We start from the raw sequence: 21,210 nt of genomic DNA, 5'->3' as shown, positions 1-21,210 counted from the left end.
CCTGTGGGTGTTATAAGCTGAGCAGCAGCTGGCATCTCATACAGATCCCCCCCCCCCCCCCCCCTGCGAGCACATGGTCCCCATAGCAGGGAATCAATTACATTACAGCCGCAGGGCTTCGGCTATCACAGCAGGAGACATCTTCTTGCTCCAGCCCCCCCAGGAACCAATGTTAGGGGTCGGGTGTGCACGTGTCAGCCAATGGAGCTGTCTTAGTCCAGCACTGGAAAGTGCTGAGTCATGTAACACATTCCAAGGCAAAACACAAAATATGGCACTACAACAGGACCCTGTACCACCTAGCGGGCAATTTATAATTTGTTTCCTGCAGAGCTACTGCTCTGGAAGCTTTATGACAAAGCATGAATGAGGTCTCCAGTCTCAGTGCTGGGGGTGAAGGCAAGTTCCCTAACCCAACCCTGCTGGTAGGATAACAGGGCATGTGAGTCGCGGCTACGAAGCATAGTGTACAGTAGGGATATCATATGGGTTGACCTATCAGTACTCAGACAAAGATTTTCGAAAGCAGAAACCTCTCTATGCAATTCACCCAAGACCCGCCATGTGTCATAGAAATGCAGCAGTTGGAGGTACTGAAATATATGCAAGGAAGAGGGCATGACAGATCCTAGAATATCCGATAAGGTTTTCAAAGAGGAGGACTGGAGGACCCGAGCTATGGGAAGGGGAAGGCCAGCGGGACAGAGAGAGCCTCCTGGAGAGGGCCCGGGGCAAAGTCTGAGTTTCCCATCAGGGGGGTTAAGAGGCCCAATGGCAGCAGTATAGTAGGACCTTGGAAATGAACAGGAGTGTGATCTTGGAACCCACCATCCAGTAAGAAAGGCGGATCCACGGGAGAGAGGTGAGAGGGAAAGGGGACAGCTCAGATGGGTAAAGACCCTAGGAATAAGGAACCCCAGGTAGTGGAAGGAGGAGGGATTCCAGGAGAAGGGAAAAAGCCCGTGAAGCCTATGGGACAGGGCAGAGTCTAGGGAAACATTCATCGCAACACTTTTAGAGAAAATTATTTTATAGTTGCTCATGCTATGCCTCTGATGTCTTCGTTATGGCGAATAGCCTGCAGCAGGTGATCCATAACCAAGACATAGAGCAGGGGGGAAGAGGGGGCAGCCCTGCTGAGTGCCATTGCCGATGGGTAGGGAAGCGGAGAGGGAACCCTTTATGGTACAGAGCAAAGATACGATGGAGGGCGAGGGGGGCCAAGACCCAAACACTCCAAAACACCCCTTGTGAAGTCCCAGCTCACACGATCGAATGCCTTTTTGGCGTCAAGTAACAAGACCATACAAGGGAGCTTAGACACTTGGGCATAATGAATAACTGAGAATGTTTTCAGAGTATTATCACGGGCCTCCCAAGAAAGGACAAAGCCCACTTGATCTAGGTGGATCAGGGACTCCAGGAGAGGGGCGAGTCGCATTGCAATCAGTTTTGCATAAAGCTTGGTTTCCACATTAAGGAGAGAAATGGGACAGTAGCTTAAGCAAAGGTTGGGGTCCTTACCTTCCTTAGGGATCACCTAAATAAATGCAGTCAGAAAGGATTAAAGGAAGTGGGGGAGATGGCGTTAAAAGCGGCTAGAAGGAAAAGGGAAAGGTCTACTTGGAGTGTTTTATAGAATCGGCCAGTATAGCCATCGGGTCCCGGGGATTTACCAGAGGGAGAGGGGGAAATAGCTAAGTCCAGTTTCTCCGCTGTAAAGGGGTGCTCAAATTCCTCGAGAGTGGAGGCTGATAAGGGGGGCAGGGCTGCATGCTGCAGATAGAAGAGAATAGCATGCAAAGAGTAACTCCTCCCTCTCCCGCAAGATCGTAGAGGCCTGAGTAGTACGAGTGGAAGGCACTAAGGATATTATCAGTAAGATGTTCCAAGCAGCCTGAGGCATCTTTGATCGATGAGACAAAGAGAACGGCCCGTTTACCTCTTAAAGCCCGCACCAACATCCAATCGGCTTTGTTGTCCAATTCATAATGGGAGGCTGAGCATAACTGGCAAAATCTATTATATTTTATATCAATAAGGAACTGAATCTCCTTCTGCACTCTGAGGAGGTCCCAGAGGTTATCCTCAGAGAGCGTCCGCCTATGTCGCGTTTCGTAAGGGCAGAAAGTTTATGAGAGGCCTCCGTCTTGCGTCTAGCTCCATGTTGGGTCAGAATCCCCTGTGGGACACATTTATGCGCCTCCCACTGGGTCTGCAGCAGCGTGGAGTCAGAGGCATGTGTGGACGAGAAGGTGACAATAGCTGTTTTAAGATCAGCCAGACAGAGGGGATCCAACAGTAGCGTCTCATTGAGACGCCAAGTGAATTCTTTCCGGGGAAGTGTAGGGAGTTGGAGCGTGCAGGAGACCAGTGCATGGTCTGAATGGATCATCGGATCAATGGTACCGGACAGGAGTGAGAGGGAGAAGGTGATGGGAAACAAGGATATAGTCAAGCCTGGAATTCACTCCCCTCCCATGCGAGAAAAAGGTATAATACAATACAGAAATTTAGGTGCACTACTGTGGTAGATTTATACAATGACATTAGCTATCCCTCAACACTGATGTTAAAATTGAGACATTCGCCAGTATATCCTTATATGAAGGACACACCAGAGCCTGCACACCAACGCCAAGGTTTCTCAAATGGCGCGAGACCTAACGCTAACCTACCTGTGCATAATAAGCAAAAACCAGGGGCCAGTGGGCAATTATAGCAGCATTAGGCCGACATGCAGCCTGCTCTTAGTTCCCTCCAGTGTGACTGAGCACACATACAAAGGGAGGAGGGAGAGACAGGCTACAAGCCCCACCCAAGTTGGCTGATATAGATGCATGGCCTCACAGGTGCAACCTTAATGCTGCCTGGAAAATGTTCAAGGCGCATTAACATATGGGGGGAGATTTATCAAAACCTGTGCAGAGGAAGAGTGGTGCAGTTGCCCAAAGCAACCAATCAGATTGCTTCTTTCATTTTCCACAGGCCTCTAAAGAGGCCTGTGGAAAATGAAAGAAGCAATCTGATTGGTTGCTATGGGCAACTACACCACTCTTCCTCTGCACAGGTTTTGATAAATCTCCCCCATGGAGTTTACACACCTCCAAGTATAAATTTTCAAACAACAACAAAAAACGTGGTCTCAAATGGCTGGAGGTGCTCAACCTCAAATGCAGTTGTGCATTTATACTGGGGGAGCAGATTCTGCCCTTGTAGTCCGTTGCTAGGGGCGATCCCCAGCATAAAAATGCATACAATGGAGGATGCCTGCAGCGGACTACAAGTGCCATAATAGAATCCTACACCAGATAAACAATGTGGATGTGTAACAATTAGAATAATACAATACAGAAATGTAGGTGCACTACTGTGGTAGATGTATACAATGACATTGGCTGTCCCTCAACACTGATGTTAAAATTGAGAAAAAGGTATAGTCACGATTAGTGGGATGAAGCAGGCGCCAGGCATCACACAACTGGTGCACATACAGGGACCCCTGTATGCCATTCAACGCTGCGAAGGAGAGTGCACTAGAGCCCGAGGAAGTATCCATAAGGGGGTTTAGGGCAGCATTAAGGTCACCACAAACAATTACCGTACCTTGCGAGAAAGCATTGAGGTCCTCCAGTGTCCTCTCCATGAAAGTACAATGCCCATGGTTTGGGGCATAGACACATACCACAGTATATTCACGACCCTGGATAGAGCATTTCACAAACACATAACGGCATCATGGTCAATATAAGAATACAGAATTTGCACAGCTAAGGATCTGTGGAAAAAGATCGCCACCCCTTTAACTTTTTGGGACGGAGAGCTACTGTGGAACCATGTCGGGTAATACCGGTTACGAAATCAAGACAATTGGTCCTGGCGGAGATGCGTCTCCTGCAAGCAAACAATATGAGACCTCTCCAAAGCAGGTCAGACACTGGCATCAATGCCGCTATAGTGAAATACTTGGAGAAGCACACCAGTGTATTACAGGCTTCCATAAATCTAGGCTGTATTGCTCGTGTTTGAGACTTGGAGGGTGTTCACATACGTAACGTATAGTTCATATGGCAAAACTTCACCAAGAAGAATATGGAAAAAATGGAGCACTCACCCGAAAGCGTAGTCTTGAAGTAGCTTTATTCCATAATAGACATCACATTACACGATAAGGAGTGTTCAGGTGCAGACATGAGGTGGGGGTGGACGAACAAATGGCTGCTCCGTTTTTCGTCCAGCCCCACCTCATGTCTGCACCTGAATACCTTGCTCCTTATCGAGTAATGTGATGTCTATCATGGAATAAAGCTACTTCAAGACTACGCTTTCGGGTGAGTGCTCCATTTTTTCCATATTCTTCTTGGTGAGGTTTTTCAATATGAGACCTCTGTTTATGGAAGCCATACAGCAATTTCACCCGTTTCCCAGGGATGTTAAATCCCTGCAGATCTAGGGAAGAGATCTTACGTGACGCCATTACTAGAAGGAGGCCACAAAAATGAGAGCAAAACACCACCAGGAAAAGGGCGAGATGGCCTAAATCCTATACAAATACTGGAGAAGAGGGGACAAGAAGTGAGGGACAAAAGCAGAAGTAGGGAAGGAGAAAAAGAACAGGAAACAAAAGCGCACTGAAGCAATGCGCATAAGAGCCAATGGCATTAGCATGGTAGCAGGGTAACGCTACCAACAACCTACGTGGGGCATAGGAACATGGGTAGGAGATACAAAAAACGTAAGCCATGTCACGCAGGAGGCAGTAGAAGAACAACAGGCTTAAGAAATCCGAATGAAACACACTAAATAATAGGAAAAATGAGGGGCAAGGTGGGGCACAAATACAAAATACAGGAGAGTAGGGGCAGATGAGACAAGCATGCTCAACAGTCCCGGCAGCAGTAGGTGGAGGCTGTCAGCCAGTTTCCCCAGGATACAGTTGCAGGCGCGGTTGGGCTAGGTGAGGCTATAGTGCAGGGCACGCAGCAGTACCGGAGGCAGGAGGTCATGGGGAGCGATTTGATCCCCGTCTGGAGCGGGATGAACTGCGGGGTCGTCTCTGGGATCTCTGTGGACGAGGAGTTGCAGGATTCAAGGATGAGACAATACAAGGTGGCATATCATTAGGAAGCTGCTGATACGGGTTCCTCGGGAGGTCATCCCATTGTGGCAAGTCCATGTGGGTCAGACCCAGCATTTGCAGGAACAAGGGCAAGTCCGACGGACGCCGAAGCGGCATCACCAGTTTGTCATCCATCTGGACAGAGAGGGCAAATGGAAATCCCCAAAGGTGAGGGATGTTCCGGTTCTGGAGGATGGCAAGAGACAGAGATTATTCCGACAATTCCGGTCCTCCAGATCGTCAAACTGGGAGTGCAGGATTTGGGCATCCAAATCTCGGAAGGATTGAAGCTCTAGAACAGAAGCTGATGAGCCCTGGCAGCTAGAGCCTTACACTGGGGGAGGCTCAGGAGTTGTCATTGAGGCAAAGAGCAGAGGGGAACCCCCACGGAGGTCACAGGACTGAAGGGAGATTGTGGGAGCAGGGGACTTGGAGCCACTGTGGTCAGTTCAGCTGCGTCCTCCATGTCCCAAGATAGCATGGGGCCGGCAGGTTCAGTGAGGCAGGAACTAACTGGGGGGGCTCCGGGGCCCAGGCAGGTCAGGCAGCGGCTGTACAGCTTGAAGAGTGTGAGGATATGACTGCTGCATGGCGGCCGGTCACTCGTCAGGCAGGGAGGCGGGCCAGCATGGCCGCACATAGCTAAGGTGAAGAAGGTGGCGACGAGTATGTCAGGACTGGGGCAAAATAATACAGTACTGCTCAAGATATACAGTGGCGGAGGACCACTTGCTCCCAGTCAACAATAAACAATTGGTCTGAAAACCCTTAGTATGCACACAAAGAGTATGGGGAGTGACTATATTAATACATAACTTTTACTAGATCAAATAAAAAAATATATCGGTGCTGCATCCAGTGTGGATGACTAAGTGCAAAATACCGGACAAACATAGAAATAATTATCTCAATACTCGTTGTGGATTTGTGGATCGAATATACCCAACTAGAGAAGTATGGAGATGTTAAAATAGTATTAAATCCTGTCACACGAAATGTGGACTTGCTCATAAAGTATCTCTAGAACATAGGTTTCTCGACGCTTTTCTGCCGAAGTGCCTCGGTGTCCTCAGGGGAAACCCTTATAGAATAATATTTTTCATAGAAAATCATATGAGTGATAATAATAATCAAATAGAACCCTCACAGACTCATAGGTCTGATGCTTATAATGTCCAGCATGCTTAGACCGAGGATACTGTAGGGGTAGCCACAGGACATCAGGTACATACAGACATTGCTAACTAGGTTTATAGTTACGTCCGGGCAGTTATGTCCGGGCAGAAGATAGATGCAGTGATGTGCAAACCCGCCGAAGCAGGGAGCCGCGATCCTCGGCTTCACTGCACATCAAGGATCACGGCTCCCTGCTTCGGCGGGTTTGCACATCACCGCATCTATCTTCTTCCCAGACATCATAACTGTAAACCTAGTCAGTAATGTCTGTATGTACCTGATGTCCTGCGGCTACCCCTACAGTATCCTCGGTCTAAGCATGCTTGACATTATAAGCATCAGACCTATATCAGTTTGTGAGGGTTCTATTTGATTATTATTATCACTCATATGATTTTCTATGAAAAATATTATTCTATAAGGGTTTCCCCTGAGGACGCCGAGGCACTTCGGCGGAAACGTGTCGAGAAACCTATGTTCTAGAGATACTTTATGAGCAAGTCCACATTTCGTGTGACAGGATTTAATACTATTTTAACATCTTCATACTTCTCTAGTTGGGTATATTCGATCCATAAACCCACAACGAGTATTGAGATAATTATTTCTATGTTTGTCCATGTGCTGCAGCCACTGGGAGGAAGATGGCGCCGGGCTGGGGGTGCCACATTGCTGTGTTGTCAGCTCCGCTTTAGGGGAGCAAAGAAGTTGGAGATGGGAACTCCCAAGGCAGCAGGGGTTCCCCAGGTTTGATCGACTTTTTGTTTCGTTTAGTCCCCATTAGGAGCAGATATAGAGGATGCGTCCTTACTGCAGCATGGCAAGACATGCCCCTCCTTGATACATTTTTTTATTCCCCCCCAGTTCACTGCCCCACCCTTTGCCTTTATTTTTTTATTTTTCCACCTAGATATTGTTCTGTATTTCTGATCACTCTCAGTCAGCTACACAGACTGGAAAGGAGCATTCCCCGGCAGAAGTGACATCATCTGAAGCCTTGCAGGGAAAAACTCCCCCCCCCCCCCCCCTCTGCTACACACAGCTGAGAGCAATTCAGTGTGAGTTGGGCTGTGATTGGTTGAGACTGCAAGAAAGACCGCAACCCCTTCCACCTCAGCTTTCGGCACCGAAGTCTACAGTGTGTCAGCTCTGCCCAGAAGCTGCAAAAGGGAGTAGAAATATTCAGCACAATATTCACTACTGATGCACTGAAGGTAATATACGTCTACAGTGTAGCTCAGGTCAAAGGGAAAGAGAGCTGAACTATTGAGCTCTATACACTGTGCTGAGGTCCTGCCGGCAGGCAGAACCAGAAGGAGGACCCATGGTGGCAAAACTTTTAGGGGTTATTTTAACACATGAAGTTACAAAATGTTATTAAGAAATATATAACAAAGTAATTCTTATTTTAAGCTTATCTAAAATGTATTCATTTATATTACTAATAACAGGTACCAATTAAAAAGGGGTATTCTAAACTTTGATATTTATGGCATCTCCTACTTGTCTGATAGCAGGGCCGGACTGGCCTACCGGGATACCGGGAAAATTCCTGGTAGGCTGCCCGTCCTGTGGGCAGACAGTGTCTGGAGGACAGGCTGCCTGGGTACCGACAAGTCACTGTGTCAGCCTGTCAGGAGTGCCAGGACCTGTGTGCAAAGCAGCTGCAGCATTACACACAGGTCCTTACACTCCTGACATGCTGACATAGTGAGCGGAGGTCCAGAGGCTACAGAATCTGTACTGGGAGCTGTACAAACAGGACACTCACCTCAGGATCTACTCTCTGCCTTTTCACTGCTCCTGGCTCCTCCTCCTATTCGCACACAGTCACTGCAGCTGCTCGGGGGAAGATCTGCAGCCCTTGGTGAGAGGAAAGGGGAACCGAATGTGTGAGTTAGGGGGGTGGGAGTCCTGTTATGTGGTGTGTGTGTTGGGGGGGGGGGGGGGCTTGCTGCAGAGGGGGAACCTGTGATGTGGATGAGGGATTTCTGGAGAGGGGAGACCTGTTATGTTGGGGGCTGAAGAGGGGGTGGACCTGTGATGTGGGGGCTGGAGAGGTCCCCCACCTGTGATGTGTGTGTGTGTGGGGGGGGGGGTTGCTGGAGAGGGGGGGGCCTGTGATATGGAGTCACACTCAAAATCAAAGTGGAAAACCACACTACAGGCTGATCCAACTTTGATGTAATGTCCTTAAAACAAGTCAAAATGAGGCTCAGTAGTGTGTGTGGCCTCCACGTGCCCGTGTGACCTCCCTACAACTCCTTGGCATGCTCCTGATGAGGTGGCGGATGGGCCTCCCAGACCTGGACTAAAGCATCCGCCAACACCTGGACAGTCTGTGGTGCAAAGTGGCCTTGGTGGATGGAGCAACACATGATGTCCCAGATGTACTCAATCGAATTCAGGTCTGGGGAATGGACGGGCCAGTCCATAGCATCAATGCCTTCTTCTTGCAGGAACTTCTGACACACTCCAGCCACAAGAGGTCTAGCATTGTCTTGCATTAGGAGGAACCCAGGGCCAATCGCACCAGCATATGGTCTCACAAGGGGTCTGAGGATCTCGTCTTGGTACCTAATGGCAGTCAGGCTACCTCTGGCAAGCACATGGATGGCTGTGCGGCCCCTCAAAGAAATACCACCCCACACAATTACTGACCCACCGCCAAACCGGTCATGCTGGAGGATGTTGCAGGCAGCAGAACGTTCTCCACAGCATCTCCAGACTCTGTCACGTGTTACATGTGCTCAGTGTGAACCTGCTTTCATCTGTGAAGTGCACAGGGCGCAGGTGGCAAATTTGCCAATCTTGGTGTTCTCTGGCAAATGCCAAATGTCCTGCATGGTGTTGGGCTGTAAGCTCAACCCCCACCTGTGGATGTTGGGCCCTCATACCACCCTCATGGAGTCTGTTTCTGACCATATGAGTGGACGCATGCACATTTGTGGCCTGCTGGAGGTCATTTTGTCGGGCTCTGGCAGTGCTCCTCCTGCTCCTCCTTACACAAAGGCAGAGGTAGTGGTCCTGCTGCTGGGTTGTTGTCCTCCTATGGCCTCCTCCACGTCTCCTGATGTACTGGCCTGTCGCCTGGTAGCGCTTTCATGCTCTGGACATTATGCTGATAGACACAGCAAACCTTCTTGCCACAGCTCGCATTGATGTGCCACCCTGGATGAGCTGCACTACCTGAGCCACTTGTGTGGGTTGTAGACTCCGTCTCATGCTACCACTAGATTGAAAGCACCACCAGCATTCAAAAGTGACCAAAACATCAGTCAGGAAGAATAGGAACTGAGAAGTGGTCTGTGGTCACCACCTGCAGAACCACTCCTTTATTGTGGGTGTCTTGCTAATTGCCTATAATTTCCACCTGTTGTCTGTTCCATTTGCACAACAGTATGTGAAATTGATTGTCAATCAGTGTTGCTTCCTGAGTGGACAGTGTGATTTCACAGAAGTGTGATTGACTTGGAGTTACAGTGTGTTGTTTAAGTGTTCCCTTTTTTTGAGCAGTGTAGTAGTCTACATCCAATCTATAAGTGATTGGGCCCACAAATATGCCATGCTGTACATCAGCATACCCCTTTTCCTGGTGTCCTGATGCATACCAGGCACAAACACGTGAACCCTGCTTAATAAAGAAAAAAAGCAAAATATACTTTTTTAGATTATCTGGCAACAAAGTAAGAAAAATCATCAGTGGATACATTCAGAAATGCTAAGTCTCATGTGGTTGCATAAGGGCTAATATCATCATAGGGCAAAACTGGGCAGATGACTGGGCCCACTGGGCTCATTAAAATCTATAAACATGTTTTACACTTGTCACAACCAGATGAGAGATAAAGGATACCCATTATGTCACTATCGATCATTACTCTCAAAAAATTTTCTGTTGAAAAGAATGGATTCTTAAAAATTCTACCCAATAGATCCCCAAAACCTAGGATCAAGCTGTAGGATCTGGCCTCCAGCTTCTCTTTCATTCTGCTGAATTAATAAAAAACAAAATGTATGAAATCATTTTATTCCATAAGTTTATTGAAAACAAGTAAATATGAAATGAGCACATCACAATTAAAATGTAACAAGATTTTGTTTTCACATTGCAAAATTTTTTTCCATCTCTAAAATTGTATTATTTGGAAAGTATAACTTTGTATTTCCAAGTCTTTATACAAAAGAGTTCATTTTAAAAAGATTTTAAAGAAGATGAGGCGAGCATTATGTATAACAATGCATAGAAGTGAAGAAAATACACAAATCTCTTTTGCAATGAGCCAAGCTAATATTTACAGGTATTTACATGGGTGTCATCAGCAATGAAATCCCCAAATGCTGTATAAAGATCCCCTCTAAATTTATAACAGGTCACACGATAAAATGGCTAATTGAATTATATGCCTATAGATATTGAGTATTTAGATTTGAATGGCAAGAGTCGGTCCAGGGGGTACCATAAAATTATTTGTTGTACATCTTGGCAAAACATTAACCTTTCTAATATACTTCATAAGAATTTTTTTTCCCTTTTATAGAAATCATGGCTTATACAATTATGGCTTCTTCCAAGCTGAAGCACAGGCATGGACAAAGTCCAGTAAGTGAGGGTGGGATAGCACTCCTCTGTCTGATAGGACAGGAGAGAGAGCACAGAGGAGCGCTATCAGACAGCAGAGAGCACAGAGGAGCACTATCAGACAAGAGAGAGCACAGAGGAGTACTATCAGACAGGAGAGGGCACAGAGGAGTGTTAGCAGACAGGAGAGAGCACAGAGGAGTCCTATCAGACAGAAGAGAGCACCGAGGAGCACTATCAGACAGGAGAGGGCACAGAGGAGTCCTATCAGACAGGAGAGAGCACAGAGGAGTACTATCAGACAGGAGAGAGCACAGAGGAGTCCTATCAGACAGGAGAGAGCACAGAGAAGTGCTTTCAGACAGGAGAGAGCACAGAGGAGTGCTATAAGACAGAAGATATCACAGAGGAGTGTTATCAGACAGGAGAGAGCACAGAGGAGTACTATCAGACAGGAGAGAGCACAGAGGAGTGCTATCAGACAGGAGAGAGCACAGAGGAGTGCTATCAGACCGGAGAGAGCACAGAGGAGTGCTATCAGACAGAAGAGAGCACAGGGGAGTGCTATCAGACAGGAGAGAACACAGAGGAGTACTATCAGACAGGAGAGAGCACAGTGGAGTGATATCAGACAGGAGAGAGCACAGAGGAGTACTATCAGACCGGAGAGAGCACAGAGGAGTACTATCAGACAGGAGAGAGCACAGAGAAGTGCTTTCAGAAAGGAGAGAGGAGAGGAGTGCTATAAGACAGAATATATCACAGAGGAGTGCTATCAGACTGGAGAGAGGAGTGCTTTAAGACAGAATATATCACAGAGGAGTGCTATCAGACAGGAGAGAGCACAGAGGAGTACTATCAGACAGGAGTGCTATAAGACAGAATATATCACAGAGGAGTGCTATCAGACAGGAGAGAGCACAAAGGAGTACTATCAGACAGGAGAGAGCACAGTGGAGTGCTATCAGACAGGAGAGAGCACAGAGGAGTACTATCAGACAGGAGAGAGCACAGAGGAGTACTATCAGACAGGAGAGAGCACAGAGGAGTGCTATCAGACAGAAGAGAGCACAGAGGAGTGCTATCAGACAGGAGAGAGCACAGATGAGTGCTATCAGACTGGAGAGAGCACAGAGGAGTGCTATCAGACAGAAGAGAGCACAGAGGAGTGCTATCAGACAGGAGAGAGCACAGAGGAGTACTATCAGACAAGAGAGAGCACAGTGGAGTGATATCAGACAGGAGAGAGCACAGAGGAGTACTATAAGACAGGAGAGAGCACAGAGGAGTACTATCAGACAGGAGAGAGCACAGAGGAGTCATATCAGACAGGAGAGAGCACAGAGGAGTGCTATCAGACCGGAGAGAGCACAGTGGAGAACTATCAGACAGGAGAGAGCACAGAGGAGTGCTATCAGACAGGAGAGAGCACAGAGGAGTGCTATCAGACAGGAGAGAGCACAGAGGAGTGCTATCAGACAGGAGAGAGCACAGAGGAGTGCTATCAGACAGGAGAGAGCACAGAGGAGTGCTATCAGACAGGAGAGAGCACAGAGGAGTCATATCAGACAGGAGAGAGCACAGAGGAGTCATATCAGATGGGAGAGAGAGCACAGAGGAGTCATATCAGACAGGAGAGAGAGCACAGAGGAGTCCTATCAGACAGGAGAGAGCACAGAGGAGTGCTAGCCCACCCTCACTTACTGGACTTTGTCCATGCCTGTGCTTCAGCTTGGACAAAGCCATGATTTTATAAGCAATGATTTCTATAAAAAGGGAATAAAATTATCTTATGAAGTATATTAGAAAGGCTATTGTTTTGCCAAGATGTACAACATATAAAAAGTTTTTGTGTCTGACAGTGCCCATTTAAGGTAAGGAGGCCCCATAGATAGAATCAAAATGGGAACACATTATGCTGCTGGTTCTGACCATATGCTCTATCATGGTTGGGTACACATAAAAGATTCTGGAAATGTTATATTACTGATCATTCAACTGAATAAACTGCCATGTAATATATGGACAGACTGGGTATGCCAGAGTGGGAACAGCCCTTTGTTAGTGGCTCCCATACACCCATATACCAGGGTATTTCAAAAAGGGTAGAGTTTAATGTTGGGATTCCTGCAGGAGGATGATCGCATTGCAAGCTACTAGTACCCATGTGGAGGTAATTGGGGCCATTCTAAGTTTGGACCCCACTTTCCATGAGGCCTGATGGGGCTGCCAAGGTTGCCTCTATGGTACATTCACCCTTGACTGCTTATATTACATGGTTATAATGGGAGCATAGAAATCTTAACAACCCTTCCTAAAATATTTTTAAAAAAAGTTGCAGTACCACATTTGGCCACATGGAGTAAATTTAAGCCCTTCTCTTGATATAGCTATAATACAATGTGATTTGTAGACTATACAGAGTTCATATACAGTATACTATACAAAATATTGTATAAAGTCTGCGTAGTACATGCTGTAAAATGCAGCTAGTTATGGCACAATGAGATCAATAGATAAAAACTTTAATACTTCCCATTTTACTGCTTTGATATTAACACCCACCATGCCTCCTTATTACCCTCATCTAGAGGGAGATGTATAAAAGATAGTGCAGAAAGAGTGGAAGAGTTGCCCGTGACAAACATTCAGGTTCCTGCTTTCCTTTTCTGACCGGTCACTAGGGGCAATACCACTTAAAATATTTGCAATTGGTATCAGCATATTTTTTTAGATTTTAGATGCCCAGTGGCTTCTCTCTGCCCCACAGCTGGTATGGTGAGGAGAAGATGGTATGGTGGGGACCACAAGCCCCCGATGACCTGTGATTTGGGCAGTATAAAAGGAATTACAGTTTCCCTTTAAATGCTGTTTCAAGAACCCACTTATTGAAGCATTGCACTGAAGCACTTATTGAAGCACTGAATTTCTAATGAGTTAGGCTCCGTTCACACCATAAATTCAAACGTTTTAAAGACCCGTTGTAATGTTTCGATATGAAAACCCTTAAAATCGGCTGTTAAACGGCTGTTACAAAATTCTATGGGAATAGTCTATGGGATTTTTACATTATCCGTTTTAATCCGTCATAGCCGTTATTAATGACGGACGTTATTTTGTGACGGGAGAAAGTAACGGGAGAAATAGTTTATGCACTATTTCTCCCGTTACTTTCCCCCGTCACAAAATAATGTCCATTATTAATAACGGGCTATGACGTGTTAAAACGGAAAATGTAAAAATCCCATAGAATATAATGAGATTTTGTAACGGCCATATGGGATTTTGTAACGTCTGTTTAACGAACGATTTTAAGGGTTTTCATAACGGAACATTAAACGGATCTTTAAAACGGATGAATTTTATAGTGTGAACAGGGCCTAAGTGATGGGCTTGTGCACTACACAGCATCCAATCTAAGAAAAAGTCGAGCTACAGTCTAAAGAATTGGGGAGGGGGAGGCAACAGTTTAAACAAACACTCTAAAACATTTTTACTTTGCTTATGTAGCACAGCATAGGGAATTTTTAAGGAATAACAGAGGTTCTTGTGTATGCCTTGTGCTTACCAATTTTAGCCAATGTGGCAAGCAGCATATTACAGGGCACAGGGTTCCTACAGGCCAACAATACACTGTGTCAGCGTCATTTTTCAAACACCCATGACATTTTTAAGTGTAATTAAAAAATATATATATATTTTACATTTTCAGTTCTAAATTTTCGTGGTGAGCTAAGTGAGGTACAATCTGGTGTATAGTGGGCCATATGCCACAATAGGCTTGTTAGTAAATTTACTGTATACACTAAACTGTACATGCAAGTGTATACCAGTATTAGTAAATGTGTCCCATTCTTATACCCCCCCCCCCCCCCCCCCAGTATAATGATATGCATGGATAAGTATATATAAGATAGATAGCTAGAAAAAAATGCAATAGCTAGATATAATGGGTAGATAAGATAGACATTCTAGATATGAGATAGAGAGACAGACAGACTGATAGATAGGCATGCAATAGTTAGACATAAGAGAGAGAGAGAGAGAGAGAGAGAGAGGGAGAGAGAGAGAGAGAGAGAGAGAGAGAGAGAAAGAGAGAGAGAGTTTTGCTCTACTAAAATCCAATCGGGACCCCCTAAGAGTGTAAGGCTAAAAGGACTAACGAAGGGGGGGGGGGGGATAAAAATTGTCCTGTTTCCCCATAACAACCAATCAGAGCTCAGGTTTCATATCTTTACTAGCGCTGCTAAAATGAAAGCTGAACAGTGTTGCTAGGGCAAAAAACAGACAATTTTAGTTTTTTAGTTTCCTTGTTTTCTGAATAAGGAAAACAAGGATTACAGCTCATGCCTTTACCTCACCCCCACCAGGATGCCAAAGCTATTAACATTTAATGGTGAATGCAGTAAATGTATAATGTTTCCATGGTTACCCAGAATGTATCCAGTCTTCTTCCTTATACCCTGTAGTGTCGCTGCAACCTGTAACCCCCATCATAATAATGAGATTCCCTTTAGGAAAGCAATGATTGACAGCCCATTCACCTGCTGCACTGCAATAGCCACATTGTCTTAATAAATGACTGTCTAGTATCATGGCCACCAGCCCTCAATAATGCACATAGGCAACACACCATCATGCCATCCAATAAATCACAAATGAAACATGTTTGGGTAGTGGGTGCTATTATCTACCCCAAACCACCACTGGCATAATAAAAAAGAATTGCCCTCCTGGTTAAATCTTGCTTCTTTCAGGGGTATAATAAGATGTTATGTGTCAATATAAGGTTCCCTTTGTGTCTGAGTATCCCTGCAAGGTAAATAAGATCTCAAAGACAACCTGATTTCTTTGTTCAGCATGAAGCAGACAATGGGGTTCACTCCAGCCTGAGCAAATGTTAACCACACTGCCACAGTCAGATACCCCTGAGGGAGGGCAGCAGACCTCATAAAGACCCTAAGATAGCAGGCCACAAGGTAAGGGGCCCAGAAGAGAAGAAATAGGAAGGTGATGACATAGAACATCTTGCTGAGCCTCTTCTCCAGCTTGAATTCCTCCAGCACCAGAAGCCTCCTGATCTGGGTCTGAGTGGTCTGCCTCATGCCCACCAAAGTGGGTGGTGTTGGGCCTCTTCCAAATCCTGCTATCCAGTTGGCAGCTGCTTGCCCAGCTGCCCCAGGTCCATGAAAGCTCCAGTTTTGGCTGATGGCTGGAGTCAACTGAGCTGGCTTCATCTTCCTGTGATCATATATAAAGAACAGCAGCTTCATATAGATAAAGTGTGTGGCCCCCACAATGAAGGCCAGCATTAGAAGAAAGCCCAGGCTGTCATTGGCCTTGACATATCGATGCTCAAAAGTGCATTGATCTTCTTCCCTAATAAACTTGTAGGTGCCCACCTCAAAGACAGGTGGTAGGGCCATAGCCATGGACAGGATCCATGCCATAGCAATGATCAGAATGCATGCCCAGCCTGTCATCCTCTTGCAGAAGAACCTATGGTGGGCTATGGCCATGTACCTGGTCAAGCTGATGGACAGCAGCATAAAAGCAGCATGGAAGCAAAGCAAGACAGCTCCGAAGGCCATGATCCTGCAGCTCCTCTTGCTGTAGGTCCATTGGGATCCGCTGCTGATGGATTTCAGCACCAGAGGGAAACAAAGCAAAGAGCGGATGAAATCTCCGACACACAGATCCAGCATCAGGTAATAGGGAGTCCTATGCAGGCTCTTGTCTCTCAGGGTGATGAATGCAAACAGGAGATTGCCCAGCAAGCTAACACAGGCAATGATGCCCAGGGATGCCAGCTTAGCCACCGAACCCGGGCTGATGTCAGTGGGGAGAAGGGATGCATTGCCTTTCTGCAGCTCATGACCAGCCATGGAGACAGCTGCTGCCTGCGAGTCCTGTGCAGATCAGGAGAATCATCAGGCAGCTCAGGCTCTGCTAGAATAGATATGCAAGGTGAAAGCACAGCAGCAGCAGCAGCAGCAGGCACACTGAGAGCTGGGTACACACAGTGCCCACGTCTGAATGCAGGTCCACAGCCTCTGGCATTGCTGCTGTACAACTAGATCCTCTGTCTGTCTGCTCAGGGCAGTCCATGGGGGCCAGGGAAGCACCACTGCAGCAGAGACAGACATGCCATCTCCACTACAATGCTGCCAAGCCACTCCATGGGGATTATCCCTATATTGACAAGATAGGAGCTTATACACAGAAGATTGTCACTGAGGGGTGGATGGATGGATGGATGGATAGATAGATAGAGAGACAGACACACATATAGATTAATAGATAGATATGAGATAGATAGATAGATACAAAAATACAAGATAGATACAGTAGATAGAAAGAAAGATAGATAATTATGCAATAAACATGAAAGAGAGACAGAGAGAAATAATAGATAGATAGATAGATAGATAGATAGATAGATAGAAGATAGATCAATAGATATATGTGATAGATATTTTGATAGATACAGTGTAAATAAAAATAGATATGAGATAGACATTAATAGAGTATAGATATATGTAAGATATATTGATTGATAGATAGATAGATAGATAGGAGATAGACAAAGATAGATTGATGGATAGATATTGCGCTATTTTACTAGCATTTCAAAACACAAAAAAACTGCCAGGTAAATAATTAGCTATAAGATAGACAGATATTCATTTAGAATAACATTTTATTGATCATAAATGTATGGATAGATAAATAATCAATAGAATATGTGTGTATATTATTTAGAAACTAATAAACCGCACACTGTCATTGAGGGTTGGATAAATCTGGGTCATTTTATAAAGGTAAGATATAGATTACCGTCATAGATATGGTATAAAAAGGTAAATAAAGATGTTTTTTTAGAGACATGTACACCTATTCTTGTCTTATTATATAAATATATAGGGATGAGATATGAGAAATGATATTGATAACGGTGCATTCACACCACGTCTGGAATCATAGACATGTACGGCTCTCATAGACTTCCATGTTAAAAAATGGCTTTTATACAACCCCAGCTAATATGTTTATTATACAACCCCAGCTAATATCAGACTCTTATACAACCCCAGCTAATATCAGACTCTTATACAACCCCAGCCAATATCAGGCTTTTATACAACCCCAGCCAATATCAGGCTTTTATACAACCCCAGCGAATATCAGGCTCTTATACAACCCCAGCCAATATCAGGCTCTTATACAACCCCAGCTAATATCAGGCTCTTATACAACCCCAGCCAATATGTTTATTATACAACCCCAGCTAATATCAGGCTCTTATACAACCCCAGCCAATATGTTTATTATACAACCCCAGCTAATATCAGGCTCTTATACAACCCCAGACAATATCAGGCTCTTATACAACCCCAGCCAATATGTTTATTATACAACCCCAGCTAATATCAGACTCTTATGCAACCCCAGCTAATATCAGGCTCTTATACAACCCCAGCTAATATCAGGCTCTTATACAACCCCAGCTAATATCAGGCTCTTATACAACCCCAGCTAATATCAGGCTCTTATACAACCCCAGCTAATATCAGGCTCTTATACAACCCCAGCTAATATCCGGCTCCTATACAACCCCAGCCAATATGTTTATTATACAACCCCAGCTAATATCAGACTCTTATACAACCCCAGCTAATATCAGGCTCTTATACAACCCCAGCTGATATTAGGCTCCTATACAACATCAGCTGATATTAGGCTCCTATACAACCCCAGCTAATATCAGGCTCCTATACAACATCAGCTAATATCAGGCTCTTATACAACCCCAGCTAATATCAGGCTCCTATACAACATCAGCTAATATCAGGCCCTTATACAACCCCAGCTGATATCAGGCTCCTATACAACCCCCGGTAATATCAGGCTCTTATACAACCCCAGCAAATATTAGGCTCCTATACAACCCAAGCTAATATTAGGCTCCTATACAACATCAGCTAATATCAGGCTCCTATACAACCCCAGCTGATATCAGGCTCCTATACATCCTCAGCTAATATCAGGCTCTTATACAACCCCAGCTAATATCCGGCTCCTATACAAACCCAGCTAATATCAGGCTCTTATACAACGCCAGCTAATATTAGGCTCCTATACAACCCCAGCTAATATCTGGCTCCTATACAACCCCAGCTAATATCAGGCTCCTATGCAACATCAGCTAATACCAGGCTCCTATACAACATCAGCTAATATCAGGCTCCTATAGAACCCCAGCTGATATCAGGCTATTATACAACCCGAGCCAATATCAGGCTCCTATACAACCCCAGCTGATATCAGGCTTTTATACAGCCCCAGCTAAAATCAGGCTCCTATACAACCACAGCTAATATCAGGCTCTTATACAACCCCAGCTGATATCAGGCTCTTATACAAAGCCAGCTAATATTAGGCTCCTATACAACATCAGCTAATATCAGGCTCTTATACAACCCCAGCTAATATCAGGCTCCTATACAACCCCAGCTAATATCAGGCTCTTATACAACCCCAGCTAATATCCGGCTCCTATACAACCCCAGCTGATATCAGGCTTCTATACAACCACAGCTAATATCAGGCTCCTATACAACGCCAGCTGATATCAGGCTTCTATACAACCCCAGCTGATATCAGGCTCTTATACAACGCCAGCTGATATGTGGCTCTTATACAACCCCAGCTGATATCAGGCTCTTATACAACCCAAGCCAATATCAGGCTCCTATGCAACCTCAGCTGATATCAGGCTCTAATACAACCCCAGCTGATATCAGGCTCTTATACAACGCCAGCTAATATTAGGCTCCTATACAACATCAGCTAATATCAGGCTCCTATACAACCTCAGCTGATATCAGGCTCCTATACAACCCCAGCTGATATCAGGCTCTTATACAACGCCAGCTAATATCAGGCTCCTATACAACATCAGCTAATATCAGGCTCCTATACAACCCCAGCTAATATCAGGCTCCTATGCAACCTCAGCTAATATCAGGCTCCTATACAACCCCCGGTGATATCAGGCTCTTATACAACCCCAGCTAATATCAGGCTCTTATACAACCCCAGCTGATATCAGGCTCTTATACAACCCCAGCTAATATCCGGCTCCTATACAACCCCAGCTGATATCAGGCTCTTATACAACCCCAGCTAATATCAGGCTCCTATACAACCCCAGCTAATATCAGGATCTTATACAACCCCAGCTAATATCAGGCTCTTATACAACCCCAGCTAATATCCGGCTCCTATACAACCCCAGCTGATATCAGGCTCTTATACAACCCAAGCCAATATCAGGCTCCTATGCAACCTCAGCTAATATCAGGCTCCTATACAACCCCAGCTGATATATGGCTCTTATACAACCCCAGCTAATATCAGGCTCCTATGCAACCCCAGCTAATATCAGGCTCCTATACAACCCCAGCTAATATTAGGCTCCTATACAACATCAGCTAATACCAAGCTCCTATACAACATCAGCTAATATTAGGCTCCTATACAACCCCAGCTAATATCCGCCTCCTATACAACCCCAGCTCATATCAGGCTCTTATACAACCCAAGCCAATATCAGGCTCCTATGCAACATCAGCTAATATCAGGCTCCTATACAACCCCAGCTAATATCAGGCTCCTATACAACCCCAGCTAATATCAGGCTCTTATACAACCCAAGCCAATATCAGGCTCCTATACAACCACAGCTAATATCAGGCTCTTATACAACCCCAGCTGATATCAGGCTCTTATACAACCCCAGCTAATATCAGGCTCCTATACAACCACAGCTAATATCAGGCTCCTATACAACCCCAGCTGATATCAGGCTCCTATACAACCCCAGCTAATATTAGGCTCCTATACAACATCAGCTAATATCAGGCTCCTATACAACCCCAGCTGATATCAGGCTCCTACACAACCCCAGCTAATATCAGGATCTTATACAACCCCAGCTGATATCAGGCTCCTATACTACCCCAGCTAATATCAGGATCTTATACAACCCCAGCTGATATCAGGCTCCTATACAACCCCAGCTAATATCAGGCTCTTATACAACCCCAGCTAATATCAGGCTCCTATACAACATCAGCTAATATCAGGCTCTTATACAACCCCAGCTAATATCCGGCTCCTATACAAACCCAGCTAATATCAGGCTCTTATACAACTCCTGGTGATATCAGGCTCTTATATAACGCCAGCTAATATTAGGCTCCTATACAACATCAGCTAATATCAGGCTCCTATACAACCCCAGCTAATATCTGGCTCCTATACAACCCCA

At 45.4% G+C, this 21,210-nt stretch overlaps 1 protein-coding gene across 1 annotated transcript; it reads right to left on the bottom strand.

Annotated features, from left to right (window-relative positions):
• Positions 1-14,085: 14,085 nt before the first annotated feature.
• Positions 14,086-17,042, bottom strand: GPR27 (G protein-coupled receptor 27). The gene has a single exon (XM_056528291.1). It carries the CDS (start codon positions 16,760-16,762, stop codon positions 15,650-15,652), a length of 1,113 nt encoding a protein of 370 aa, XP_056384266.1. The 5' UTR covers positions 16,763-17,042; the 3' UTR covers positions 14,086-15,649.
• Positions 17,043-21,210: the final 4,168 nt, after the last annotated feature.

This window comes from Hyla sarda, chromosome 6 (assembly GCF_029499605.1).
Source record: "Hyla sarda isolate aHylSar1 chromosome 6, aHylSar1.hap1, whole genome shotgun sequence".
Lineage (NCBI taxonomy): Eukaryota > Metazoa > Chordata > Amphibia > Anura > Hylidae > Hyla > Hyla sarda.
The sequence above is the reverse complement of the archived record's forward strand: the minus strand, read 5'-3'. Positions and strand labels throughout refer to the sequence as shown.